General features: G+C 42.6%; 1 protein-coding gene across 3 annotated transcripts in view; it reads right to left on the bottom strand.

Moving 5' to 3' along the window:
- Window positions 1-14121, bottom strand: part of LOC118374644 (electrogenic sodium bicarbonate cotransporter 1-like) — a 165089-nt gene that overhangs the window by 60689 nt on the left and 90279 nt on the right. For all 3 annotated transcript variants that reach the window (XM_052460801.1, XM_052460800.1, XM_052460802.1), the window contains exons 10-14: window positions 8797-8930; window positions 7521-7795; window positions 4062-4138; window positions 1017-1202; window positions 672-785 (exon numbers count right to left, since the gene is read on the bottom strand). In XM_052460801.1, coding sequence (XP_052316761.1) covers window positions 672-785; window positions 1017-1202; window positions 4062-4138; window positions 7521-7795; window positions 8797-8930 — 786 coding nt within the window. The remainder of the gene's footprint in view (window positions 1-671; window positions 786-1016; window positions 1203-4061; window positions 4139-7520; window positions 7796-8796; window positions 8931-14121) is intronic.

Here is a 14121-nt window from a genome sequence, read left to right as displayed (position 1 = left end):
CGATCCTGACTAGTCTCCCAGTCCCTGCCACTGAATATAATCCCCACAGCATGATGCTGCCACCAGCACGCTTCACTGTAGGGATGGTGCCAGTTTTCCTCTAGACATAACGCTTGGCATTCAGGCCAAAGACTTCAATCTTTGTTTCATCAGACTAGAAAATCTTGTTTCTCATGATCTGAGTCTTTAGTTGCCTTTTGGCAAACTCCAAGCGGGCTGTCATGTGCCTTTTACTAAGAAGTGGCTTCCGTCTGGTCACTCTACCATAAAGGCCTGATCGGTGGAGTGCTGCAGAGATGGCTGTCCTTCTGGAAGGTTCTCCCATCTCCACAGAGGAACACTGGAGGTCTGTCAGAGTGACCATCGGGATCTTGGTCACCTCCCTGACCAAGGTCCTTCTCCCCCAATTGCTCAGTTTCGCCAGCTCTAGGAAGAGTCTTGGTGGTTCCAAACTTCTCCATTTAAGAATGATGGAGGCCACTGTGTTCTTGGGGACCTTCTATGCTTCAAAAATGTTTTAGTAACCTTCCCCAGATCTGTGCCTCGACACAATTCTGTTTCGTAGCTCTACGGACAATTCCTTTGACCTCATGGCTTGGTCTTTGCTCTGACATGCACTGTCAACTGTGGGACCTTAAATAGACAGGTGTGAAATCTGAAATGATCCGTACCTTGAACTCAGTTGGGACTATGAGCTTGGGAGTGTCCACTCCTACTAGCATGTCCACACCGCAAAAGATCAGGATGGCCAAGATAATGGCAAAGTCACTGATTAGTTTCCTCACCTACACAGAGAGAAACACACATGTAACCCAAGCACAGATTAGGGTTACAAACATTACCTACACAGAGATATACATGTACAATGACAGTCACAATATCAGGGTTAGGTGTGTACAGTAGGGGTAGGTGTGTACAGTAGGGTTAGGTGTGCACAATAGGGTTAGGTGTGTACAGTAGGGGAAGAGTAGGTGTGTACTGTAGGGTTAGGGTTAGGGTAAGGGTTAAGTACTGACCCATGTAGGGAAGAAAGGACTGGTCTTGAACTTCTTCAGCATCGTGGAGGTAGTATAGGTTCCCAGGAAAAGGATGAAGGAGATCAGAGTGATGTCAGGAACATATTTACATGCCTTCCCCACCAGCTCTCCTCCATACTTCACACAATCCTTCTTAGACAGGGACGACCACGTGGCATTCAGAGGCTGCGGACACAAAAAAGTATTCAGAGAATGCAGAGACAAAACAATATGACTTAGAGGCTGTAGAGACAAAACAATATGAGGCTGTAGAGACAAAACCATATGAGGCTGTAGAGACAAAACCATATGAGGCTGTAGAGACAAAACAATATGAGGCTGTCGAGACAAAACAATATGAGAAACTGTAGAGACAAAACAATATGAGGCTGCAGAGACAAAACAATATGAGGCTGTAGAGACAAAACAATATGAGAGGCTGTAGAGACAAAACAATATGAGAGAATGTAGAGACGAAACAATATGAGAGGCTGTAGAGACGAAACAATGAGAGGCTGTAGAGACAAAACAATATGAGAGGCTGTAGAGACAAAACAATATGAGAGAATGTAGAGACGAAACAATATGAGAGGCTGTAGAGACGAAACAATGAGAGGCTGTAGAGACGAAACAATATGAGGCTGTAGAGACAAAACCATATGAGGCTGTAGAGACAAAACAATATGAGAGACTGTAGAGACAAAACAATATAATATGATTTAGAGGCACAGACAAAACAATATGAGAGGCTGTAGAGACAAAACAATATGAGGCTGTAGAGACAAAACAATATGAGAGGATGTAGAGACAAAACAATGAGAGGCTGTAGAGACAAAACCATATGAGGCTGTCGAGACAAAACAATATGAGGCTGTAGAGACAAAACAATATGAGGCTGTAGAGACAAAACAATATGAGAGGCTGTAGAGACAAAACAATATGAGAGGCTGTAGAGACAAAACAATATGAGAGGCTGTAGAGACAAAACAATATAATATGATTTAGAGGCACAGACAAAACAATATGAGAGGCTGTAGAGACAAAACAATGAGAGGCTGTAGAGACAAAACAATATGAGAGGCTGTAGAGACAAAACAATATGAGAGGCTGTAGAGACAAAACAACATGAGAGGCTGTAGAGACAAAACAATATGAGAGGCTGTAGAGACAAAACAATATGAGGCTGCAGAGAAAAAACAATATGAGGCTGTAGAGACAAAACAATATGAGGCTCTAGAGACAAAACAATATGAGAGGCTGTAGAGACAAAACAATATGAGGCTCTAGAGACAAAACAATATGAGAGGCTGTAGAGACAAAACAATATGAGGCTGTAGAGACAAAACAATATGAGGCTGTAGAGACAAAACAATATGAGGCTGTAGAGACAAAACAATATGAGACTCTAGAGACAAAACAATATGAGGCTCTAGAGACAAAACAATATGAGAGGCTGTAGAGACAAAACAATATGAGGCTGTAGAGACAAAACAATATGAGGCTGTAGAGACAAAACAATATGAGAGGCTGTAGAGACAAAACAATATGAGAGGCTGTAGAGACAAAACAATATGAGAGGCTGTAGAGACAAAACAACATGAGGCTGTAGAGACAAAACAATATGAGGCTGGTTAGAGTTTGGGGTTAGGGGTTAGGGGTTAGAGTTTGGGGTTAGGGGTTAGAGTTTGGAGTTAGGGGTTAGAGTTTGGGGTTAGGGGTTAGAGTTTGGGGTTAGGGGTTAGAGTTTGGGGTTAGGGGTTAGAGTTTGGGGTTAGGGGTTAGAGTTTGGGGTTAGGGGTTAGAGTTTGGGGTTAGGGGTTAGCGTTTGGGGTTAGGGGTTAGAGTTTGGAGTTAGGGGTTAGAGTTTGGGGTTAGGGGTTAGAGTTTGGAGTTAGGGGTTAGAGTTTGGGGTTAGGGGTTAGAGTTTGGGGTTAGGGGTTAGAGTTTGGGGTTAGGGGTTAGAGTTTGGGGTTAGGGGTTAGAGTTTGGGGTTAGGGGTTAGAGTTTGGGGTTAGGGGTTAGAGTTTGGGGTTAGGGGTTAGAGTTTGGAGTTAGGGGTTAGAGTTTGGAGTTTGGGGTTAGAGTTTGGAGTTAGGGGTTAGAGTTTGGGGTTAGGGGTTAGAGTTTGGGGTTAGGGGTTAGAGTTTGGAGTTAGGGGTTAGAGTTTGGGGTTAGGGGTTAGAGTTTGGGGTTAGGGGTTAGAGTTTGGGGTTAGGGGTTAGAGTTTGGGGTTAGGGGTTAGAGTTTGGGGTTTAGGGTTAGAGTTTGGGGTTAGGGGTTAGAGTTTGGGGTTAGGGGTTAGAGTTTGGGGTTAGGGGTTAGAGTTTGGGGTTAGGGGTTAGAGTTTGGGGTTTGGGGTTAGAGTTTGGGGTTAGGGGTTAGAGTTTGGGGTTAGGGGTTAGAGTTTGGGGTTAGAGTTTGGGGTTTGGGGTTAGAGTTTGGGGTTAGGGGTTAGAGTTTGGGGTTAGGGGTTAGAGTTTGGAGTTAGGGGTTAGAGTTTGGGGTTTGGGGTTAGGGGTTAGAGTTTGGAGTTAGGGGTTAGAGTTTGGGGTTTGGGGTTAGGGGTTAGAGTTTGGAGTTAGGGGTTAGAGTTTGGAGTTAGGGGTTAGAGTTTGGGGTTAGGGGTTAGAGTTTGGGGTTAGGGGTTAGAGTTTGGAGTTAGGGGTTAGAGTTTGGGGTTAGGGGTTAGAGTTTGGGGTTAGGGGTTAGAGTTTGGAGTTAGGGGTTAGAGTTTGGGGTTAGAGTTTGGGGTTAGGGGTTAGAGTTTGCAGTTTGGGTTGGGGTAATATATAGATTAATGTTGTTGAAGTACCAGACAGCAGTGCTATCAGCATACTGAAGATGTAGGGTTAGGGGTATGGGTTGGGGGACTTACTAGATCAGTGTTGTTGAAGTACCAGACAGCAGTGCTATCAGCATACTGAAGATGTAGGGTTAGGGGTATGGGTTGGGGGACTTACTAGATCAGTGTTGTTGAAGTACCAGACAGCAGTGCTATCAGCATACTGAAGATGTAGGGTTAGTGGTATGGGTTGGGGGACTTACTAGATCAGTGTTGTTGAAGTACCAGACAGCAGTGCTTTCAGCATCCAGAGGATCGCCAAACACCTCCGTACTGTTTTCTGGAGGACAACAAGAGAACAAATCAGTCTCGGAAATAATCTAGATGTTAAGAGATTAATTTTACTGCAAGAGTTAAAGTCCATGACCAAGAGAAGCAACCAACCTGGCATCCCACCATTACCCCTGCAGCAGCCAACCTGGCATCCCACCATGACCCCTTCAAAAGCAGCCAACCTGGCATCTCACCATCAAATCAAATGTATTTATATAGCCCTTCTTACATCTGCTGATATATCAAAGTGCTGTACAGAAACCCAGCCTAAAACCCCAAACAGCAAGCAATGCAGGTATAGAAGCACCATGACTCCTTCAACAGCAACCAACCTGGCATCCCGCAGTGACCCATTCAACAGCAACCAACCTGGCATCCCACCATGACCCCTTCAACAGCAACCAACCTGGCATCCCACCATGACCCCTTCAACAGCAACCAACCTGGCATCCCAGCATGACCCATTCAACAGCAACTGGGAACTCATTTAAACATCTGTTGTTTCCCTCCAGAGATTCCTGGCCAGAATACAAATGTAGTCATTCAGGATCAGACGAGCACCACAGATCATCCATTATATTGACCTGATAGTCAGCAGAGGGAGCACCCCCCTATCCACATCGTAGGAACAGTAGTGGAGAAGGTGGAACTTTAGAGCTGTTACTTAACAAAATGTCAAGGGGTCAGATTTAGATGCACTATTGTAAAGTGGCTGTTCCACTGGTTGTCATAAGGTGAATGCACCAATTTGTAAGTCGCTCTGGATAAGAGCGTCTGCTAAATGACTTAAATGTAAATGTAAATGTAAATACTTTCCGAATACACTGTACAAACACCACAACTGTTTCCACTAGTTACCACAGGCACAAAATCTAATTGCCCAAATTGTAAAAATGCATATTATTATTATTATTTTTGTTTGGGGGGGTTCTAATTTAAGGTTAGCATTAGGCATAAGGTTAGCAGTGTGGTTAAGGTTAGGTTTAAAATCACATTTTAAGGAGAGAAATTGTAGAAAAAGTGGCATTTATGACTTTGAGGCTGTGGTAACTAGTCATGACAAGGCATAACTCCGATACAGTGTTTTTTATCAAAGTTGCCGGGATGTCACGTGTCCTACTTATATCAGTACACTTGTAACAACCTAATCATTAGAACACTTATATTCAAACTAATAAGCCACAAGTAGCAAATAAGCCATTACATATTTTGTTAAACAAATTATACACTCGTTCACTGACCTCCATAAAAAAAACTCCTCGCTTGGCGAGTGAAAAAAAACCTGCTGGTGAAGACAGATTTTGGGCCCAGTTACACCTCTCGCTCTTCTTCTCTGCTAACGTCCACAACCTGGCACCTTTGAAACATTTTTATCTCTGTGGTCACATGAAGAACCAACACCACTCCAACCTCAACAACACAGTGGTTATTTCCACCAACTTGTTTCACAACAGACTGCAGTATAATTTTGAATATTTCACCTTTTTCACTAGACTATAGTATGTGACCCGATTCAGGAAACTTGGTCAATGTCTCAAGCCACGACTTCACAGGAGAGCTGTTTGAATGTAAAACATTTTTAACAATCAAAATACGTTCTTTGGCAGAAATGTCTTCTTGAACATGTGAACTTCCATGTGCCTTAATAACAAACTAGGATGCCATTGTTAAATTACAAGCCTTGTTGGTTTAGCCACAGAAAAAGTTGGCAATCTTCACAGTAGCTAAGATTGGCTGAGATAATGAGTGGGCTGGACATGCCGAGAGAGAAGTTCGGATTGGTCTGCCATATTGAAGGCTTCTGTCTATTTGAGCTCGTCAATCTGGGTTGTTAATCCTGTCGAACACTGCTTTTCTTTCATATATTGTGTAGTGGAACTTCATAACTGTTGCTCTCCATTTTCTGGAGGATCAAGTTTTGTAATCAGTGGAATTATAGTATGATAGCTAAAGAGATGGAGAAAACACCTGTCTCCGGATTACAAAACACCTGTCTCCGGATTACAAAACACCTGTCTCCGGATTACATCTTCAAGGCAACCATGGTATGGCATTCCTGACAGGTAGAAGCATCCATGATGCATGGTGATGAATGCAGGTCAGATAGTCTAGTGTTAGCTGGCTACATTTTCAGATATGACACATTTTTAATTTTGACAGATAGTGGTTTCATTTCAAGCTAAAGTGTACTGTTAGCTAGCTTACATTAGCTGACTGGCTACCTAGCTATCATTATTATTCTCTTCCAGAGCCATTTGCGTGTCTAGTTAGAGCCTAATGTTAGCTAGCTAATACTGAACATGGTTGGTTAGCTCCCAGCACTGTGGCATTGATTCCACTTTGTTCATTGTTGTTTAACTAGCTAATGTTAGCTGGCTGGCTTGTTAGCTAACATTACATGACGTGTGTGGTCTTAAACGTTGTTTACCGAGCTAGGTTCATTGTTTACCGAGCTAGCTAGGTAGAGGAGCTCTTCACTAGATACCAAAACATTCAACAGGTGATTTTCTCAAACGTGAGCTTACAAGTTCAGCGTTCAACACCATAGTGCCCTCAAAGCTCATCACTAAGCTAAGGATCCTGGGACTAAACACCTCCCTCTGCAACTGGATCCTGGACTTGGATCCTGACGGGCCGCCCCCAGGTGTTGAGGGTAGGTAACAACACATCTGCCATGCTGATCCTCAACACTGGAGCCCCCCAGGGGTGTGTGCTTCGTCCCCTCCTCTACTCCCTGTTCACCCACAACTACATGGCCAGGCACAACTCCAACACCAGAATAACAACTTATCCCTCAACGTAACCAAGACTAAGGAGATGATTGTAGACCACAGGAAAAGGAGGGCCGAGCCCCCATTCTCATTGACGGGGCTGTAGTGGAGCAGGTTGAGAGCTTCAAGTTCCTTGGGGTCCACATCACCAACAAATTAGAATGGTCCAAACACACCAAGACTGTCGTGAAGAGGGCACGACAAAGCCTATTCCCCCTCAGGAAACTAAAAAGATTTGGCATGGGTCCTGAGATCCTCAAAATGTTCTACTGTCTTCACATGAACTGGGCAAAGTCTGACGAGAAAGTGAGAAAAATCTTTTCTGAAAAGCTGCAGATGGATTATACAAAGATTGAGGCGGAGCGCACCGACTTGTCTGAAATACCTGTAACCAACCTAGGTGACAGACCCAGGCCGATATAGGTCAAGTTCCTGAGGTTTAAGGACAAGATGACTGTTCTGCAGAGAGCCAAGAACTTCAGAGGAACCAACATTTTCCTCAATTAGGACTTTTCTGAAGCCTCTCCCAGCCATGCAAGCTTAAGTTGGTAGGTAGGTCTTACCTAATATGGTAGGGGCTATACACATACAGTGGGTAGTTGAGTAGGTAGGTCTTACCTAAGATGGTAGGGGCCATACACATACAGTCATACTGGGTGACATAGTCAATCTGGTATTCAGAGTTGATGGGGTAGTAGTCAGCCAGCTTCAGCATCTTCTTGAAGGCATCATAGATGAAGATGAAGGAGATGAGGCAGGAGAAGCCCTCCTCTGTGAATCGGGTGAAGTACTGAACCATGTAGCTGGCGTCAGTAGCAACCAGCAGCAGACAAAAGAACGCAGACCACAGACCAATCCACAGCCGGAACTCCAGATAGTCAAAGTCATTGTCTCTGGAGGAAAAAGGAGAAAGAGAGGAATAGAGAGAGGAGAGGGAATCACCATGGTTAGTTACTGTAACAACAGCAACCATGACCATAATTCAACCATGGTTAGTTAGAACTCCAGATAGTCAAATTAATTGTACATGGTTAGTTAGAACTCCAGATTGTCAAAGTAATTGTCTCTGGAGGAAAAAGGAGAAAAGAGGAATAGAGAGAGGAGAGGGAATCACCATGGTTAGTTACTGTAACAACAGCAACCATGACCATAATTCAACCATGGCTAGTTAGAACTCTAGGTAGTCAAGTCATTGTACATGGTTAGTTAGAACTCTAGGTAGTCAAAGTTATTGTACATGGTTAGTTAGAACTCCAGATAGTCAAGTCATTGTACATGGTTAGTTAGAACTCCAGATAGTCAAGTCATTGTACATGGTTAGTTAGAACTCTAGGTAGTCAAAGTCATTGTACATGGTTAGTTAGAACTCCAGATAGTCAAGTCATTGTACATGGTTAGTTAGAACTCCAGATAGTCAAGTCATTGTACATGGTTAGTTAGAACTCCAGATAGTCAAGTCATTGTACATGGTTAGTTAGAACTCCAGATAGTCAAGTCCTTGTACATGGTTAGTTAGAACTCCAGATAGTCAAGTCATTGTACATGGTTAGTTAGAACTCCAGATAGTCAAGTCCTTGTACATGGTTAGTTAGAATTCCAGATAGTCAAGTCATTGTGAATGGTTAGTTAGAACTCCAGATAGTCAAGTCATTGTACATGGTTAGTTAGAACTCCAGATAGTCAAGTCATTGTACATGGTTAGTTAGAACTCCAGATAGTACAGTCATTGTACATGGTTAGTTAGAACTCTAGGTAGTCAAGTCATTGTACATGGTTAGTTAGAACTCCAGATAGTCAAGTCATTGTACATGGTTAGTTAGAACTCCAGATAGTCAAGTCATTGTACATGGTTAGATAGAACCCCATGATTGTGAGGTAAAGTGAAGATCCTAACTTGCTGAAGTTGAAGAGCAGCCTCTCGAAGACCAGAACAGGTCCAGTGCTGCTGAGGATGGTGAGAGGCTGGCCAGCCAGCAGACAGAAGATCCCTCCAGATACCGCTGTGCCCAGGAAGCTCTCCAACACACCCTGGAGTAAACAGTAGAACACAGTAAAGCAGATCTTTAAAACATTAGAACACAGCTTTATGCGCTATTACACATCTATAGTGCATTATAACATAGTGTAACCCCAACACAGAAGCAGAGAATAAGAGTACAGCAGGGAATTGAACTGTGCTCATGGTGGTGGGCTACAGAGGACAGGAAAGGGGTGAGAGGGCTTCCTGCCCAAGACGAAATATCTGTTCTCTCTCTGAAACTTCACTGTCATCCAACTAGGAACGGGAGAGGTACTGGCAGGAGGTTTTAGTAAAAATACAAATGTCTGAAAAACATTCTGGGGGAAAAAGATCTTAATCGACATTGAAATAACTAAAATAAATTATATACTCTTCACTCTGTCCAGCTTGCTAAACATCATCAAAACAAATGCGAGGCTGTCAAGAGGGCATAGACAATTCCAAAAGTGATGGATAGAGTACTATATTTTGCTAATTTTAGCCAATGAGGAACTATATTTATTTTTAAAAAGGGTACCTCCAGACCACAGTGAAAACTGAATGTGGCGAATTGGGAAACATGAGTTTGACAATCCTGATCTACATCCTAATAGTTTAACACCCCTGATGATACCCCTGATCTACATCCTAATAGTTTAACACCCCTGATGATACCCCTGATCTACATCCTAATAGTTTAACACCCCTGATCTACATCCTGATAGTTTAACACCCCTGATGATACCCCTGATCTACATCCTAATAGTTTAACACCCCTGATGATACCCCTGATCTACATCCTGATAGTTTAACACCCCTGATGATACCCCTGATCTACATCCTGATAGTTTAACACCCCTGATGATACCCCTGATCTACATCCTAATAGTTTAACACCCCTGATGATACCCCTGATCTACATCCTGACAGTTTAACACCCCTGATGATACCCCTGATCTACATCCTAATAGTTTAACACCCCTGATGATACCCCTGATCTACATCCTAATAGTTTAACACCCCTGATCTACATCCTAATAGTTTAACACCCCTGATGATACCCCTGATCTACATCCTAATAGTTTAACACCCCTGATGATACCCCTGATCTACATCCTAATAGTTTAACACCTAATAGTTTAACACCCCTGATCTACATCCTGATAGTTTAACACCCCTGATGATACCCCTGATCTACATCCTGATAGTTTAACACCCCTGATGATACCCCTGATCTACATCCTAATAGTTTAACACCCCTGATCTACATCCTGATAGTTTAACACCCCTGATGATACCCCTGATCTACATCCTAATAGTTTAACACCCCTGATCTACATCCTGATAGTTTAACACCCCTGATGATACCCCTGATCTACATCCTAATAGTTTAACACCCCTGATGATACCCCTGATCTACATCCTAATAGTTTAACACCCCTGATGATACCCCTGCTCTACATCCTGATAGTTTAACACCCCTGATGATACCCCTGATCTACATCCTGATAGTTTAACACCCCTGATGATACCCCTGATCTACATCCTAATAGTTTAACACCCCTGATCTACATCCTGATAGTTTAACACCCCTGATGATTCCCCTGATCTACATCCTAATAGTTTAACACCCCTGATCTACATCCTGATAGTTTAACACCCCTGATGATACCCCTGATCTACATCCTGATAGTTTAACACCCCTGATGATACCCCTGATCTACATCCTAATAGTTTAACACCCCTGATGATACCCCTGATCTACATCCTAATAGTTTAACACCCCTGATCTACATCCTAATAGTTTAACACCCCTGATCTACATCCTGATAGTTTAACACCCCTGATGATACCCCTGATCTACATCATGCCAGTTTAACACCCCTGATGATAACCCTGATCTACATCCTAATAGTTTAACACCCCTGATCTACATCCTAATAGTTTAACACCCCTGATGATACCCCTGATCTACATCCTAATAGTTTAACACCCCTGATCTACATCCTGATAGTTTAACACCCCTGATGATACCCCTGATCTACATCCTAATAGTTTAACACCCCTGATGATACCCCTGATCTACATCCTAATAGTTTAACACCCCTGATCTACATCCTGATAGTTTAACACCCCTGATGATACTCCTGATCTACATCCTAATAGTTTAACACCCCTGATGATACCCCTGATCTACATCATGCCAGTTTAACATCCCTGATGATACCCCTGATCTACATCCTGACAGTTTAACACCCCTGATCTACATCCTGACAGTTTAACACCCCTGATCTACATCCTGACAGTTTAACACCCCTGATGATACCCCTGATCTACATCCTAATAGTTTAACACCCCTGATGATACCCCTGATCTACATACTAATAGTTTAACACCCCTGATGATACCCCTGATCTACATACTAATAGTTTAACACCCCTGATGATACCCCTGATCTACATCCTAATAGTTTAACACCCCTGATCTACATCCTAATAGTTTAACACCCCTGATGATACCCCTGATCTACATCCTAATAGTTTAACACCCCTGATGATACTCCTGATCTACATCCTGATAGTTTAACACCCCTGATGATACCCCTGATCTACATCCTAATAGTTTAACACCCCTGATGATACCCCTGATCTACATCCTGATAGTTTAACACCCCTGATGATACCCCTGATCTACATCCTGATAGTTTAACACCCCTGATGATACCCCTGATCTACATCCTAATAGTTTAACACCCCTGATGATAACCCTGATCTACATCCTGATAGTTTAACACCCCTGATGATACCCCTGATCTACATCCTAATAGTTTAACACCCCTGATGATACCCCTGATCTACATCCTAATAGTTTAACACCCCTGATGATACCCCTGATCTATATCCTAATAGTTTAACACCCCTGATCTACATCCTAATAGTTTAACACCCCTGATCTACATCCTGATAGTTTAACACCCCTGATGATACCCCTGATCTACATCCTAATAGTTTAACACCCCTGATGATACCCCTGATCTACATCCTAATAGTTTAACACCCCTGATGATACCCCTGATCTACATCCTAATAGTTTAACACCCCTGATCTACATCCTAATAGTTTAACACCCCTGATGATACCCCTGATCTACATCCTAATAGTTTAACACCCCTGATGATACCCCTGATCTACATCCTAATAGTTTAACACCCCTGATCTACATCCTAATAGTTTAACACCCCTGATGATACCCCTGATCTACATCCTGATAGTTTAACACCCCTGATGATATCCCTGATCTACATCCTAATAGTTTAACACCCCTGATGATACCCCTGATCTACATCCTAATAGTTTAACACCCCTGATGATACCCCTGATCTACATCCTAATAGTTTAACACCCCTGATCTACATCCTAATAGTTTAACACCCCTGATGATACCCCTGATCTACATCCTGATAGTTTAACACCCCTGATGATACCCCTGATCTACATCCTAATAGTTTAACACCCCTGATGATACTCCTGATCTACATCCTGATAGTTTAACACCCCTGATGATAACCCTGATCTACATCCTAATAGTTTAACACCCCTGATCTACATCCTAATAGTTTAACACCCCCGATGATACCCCTGATCTACATCCTGATAGTTTAACACCCCTGATGACACCCCTGATCTACATACTAATAGTTTAACACCCCTGATCTACATCCTAATAGTTTAACACCCCTGATCTACATCCTAATAGTTTAACACCCCTGATGATACCCCTGATCTACATCCTAATAGTTTAACACCCCTGATCTACATCCTAATAGTTTAACACCCCTGATCTACATCCTAATAGTTTAACACCCCTGATCTACATCCTGATAGTTTAACACCCCTGATCTAAATCCTGATAGTTTAACACCCCTGATGATACCCCTGATCTACATCCTAATAGTTTAACACCCCTGATGATACCCCTGATCTACATCCTAATAGTTTAACACCCCTGATGATACCCCTGATCTACATCCTAATAGTTTAACACCCCTGATGATACCCCTGATCTACATCCTAATAGTTTAACACCCCTGATCTACATCCTGATAGTTTAACACCCCTGATGATACCCCTGATCTACATCCTAATAGTTTAACACCCCTGATGATACCCCTGATCTACATCCTAATAGTTTAACACCCCTGATGATACCCCTGATCTACATCCTAATAGTTTAACACCCCTGATGATACCCCTGATCTACATCCTAATAGTTTAACACGCCTGATCTACATCCTGATAGTTTAACACCCCTGATGATACCCCTGATCTACATCCTAATAGTTTAACACCCCTGATGATACTCTGATCTACATCCTGATAGTTTAACACCCTGATGATAACCCTGATCTACATCCTAATAATTTAACACCCTGATGATACCCCTGATCTACATCCTGATAGTTTAACACCCCTGATCTACATCCTGATAGTTTAACACCCCTGATGACACCCCTGATCTACATACTAATAGTTTAACACCCCTGATCTACATCCTAATAGTTTAACACCCCTGATGATACCCCTGATCTACATCCTAATAGTTTAACACCCCTGATCTACATCCTAATAGTTTAACACCCCTGATCTACATCCTAATAGTTTAACACCCCTGATCTACATCCTAATAGTTTAACACCCCTGATGATACCCCTGATCTACATCCTAATAGTTTAACACCCCTGATGATACCCCTGATCTACATCCTAATAGTTTAACACCCCTGATCTACATCATAATAGTTTAACACCCCTGATCTACATCCTGATAGTTTAACACCCCTGATCTACATCCTGATAGTTTAACACCCCTGATGATACCCCTGATCTACATCCTAATAGTTTAACACCCCTGATGATACCCCTGATCTACATCCTAATAGTTTAACACCCCTGATGATACCCCTGATCTACATCCTAATAGTTTAACACCCCTGATGATACCCCTGATCTACATCCTAATAGTTTAACACCCCTGATGATACCCCTGATCTACATCCTAATAGTTTAACACCCCTGATGATACCCCTGATCTACATCCTGATAGTTTAACACCCCTGATCTACATCCTGATAGTTTAACACCCTGATGATACCCCTGATCTACATCCTAATAGTTTAACACCCCTGATCTACATCATAATAGTTTAACACCCCTACATCCTG

Source organism: Oncorhynchus keta, chromosome 14, assembly GCF_023373465.1.
Source record: "Oncorhynchus keta strain PuntledgeMale-10-30-2019 chromosome 14, Oket_V2, whole genome shotgun sequence".
NCBI lineage: Eukaryota > Metazoa > Chordata > Actinopteri > Salmoniformes > Salmonidae > Oncorhynchus > Oncorhynchus keta.
Note: the sequence above shows the minus strand (reverse complement) of the source record. Positions and strands in the feature narration are given on the sequence as shown.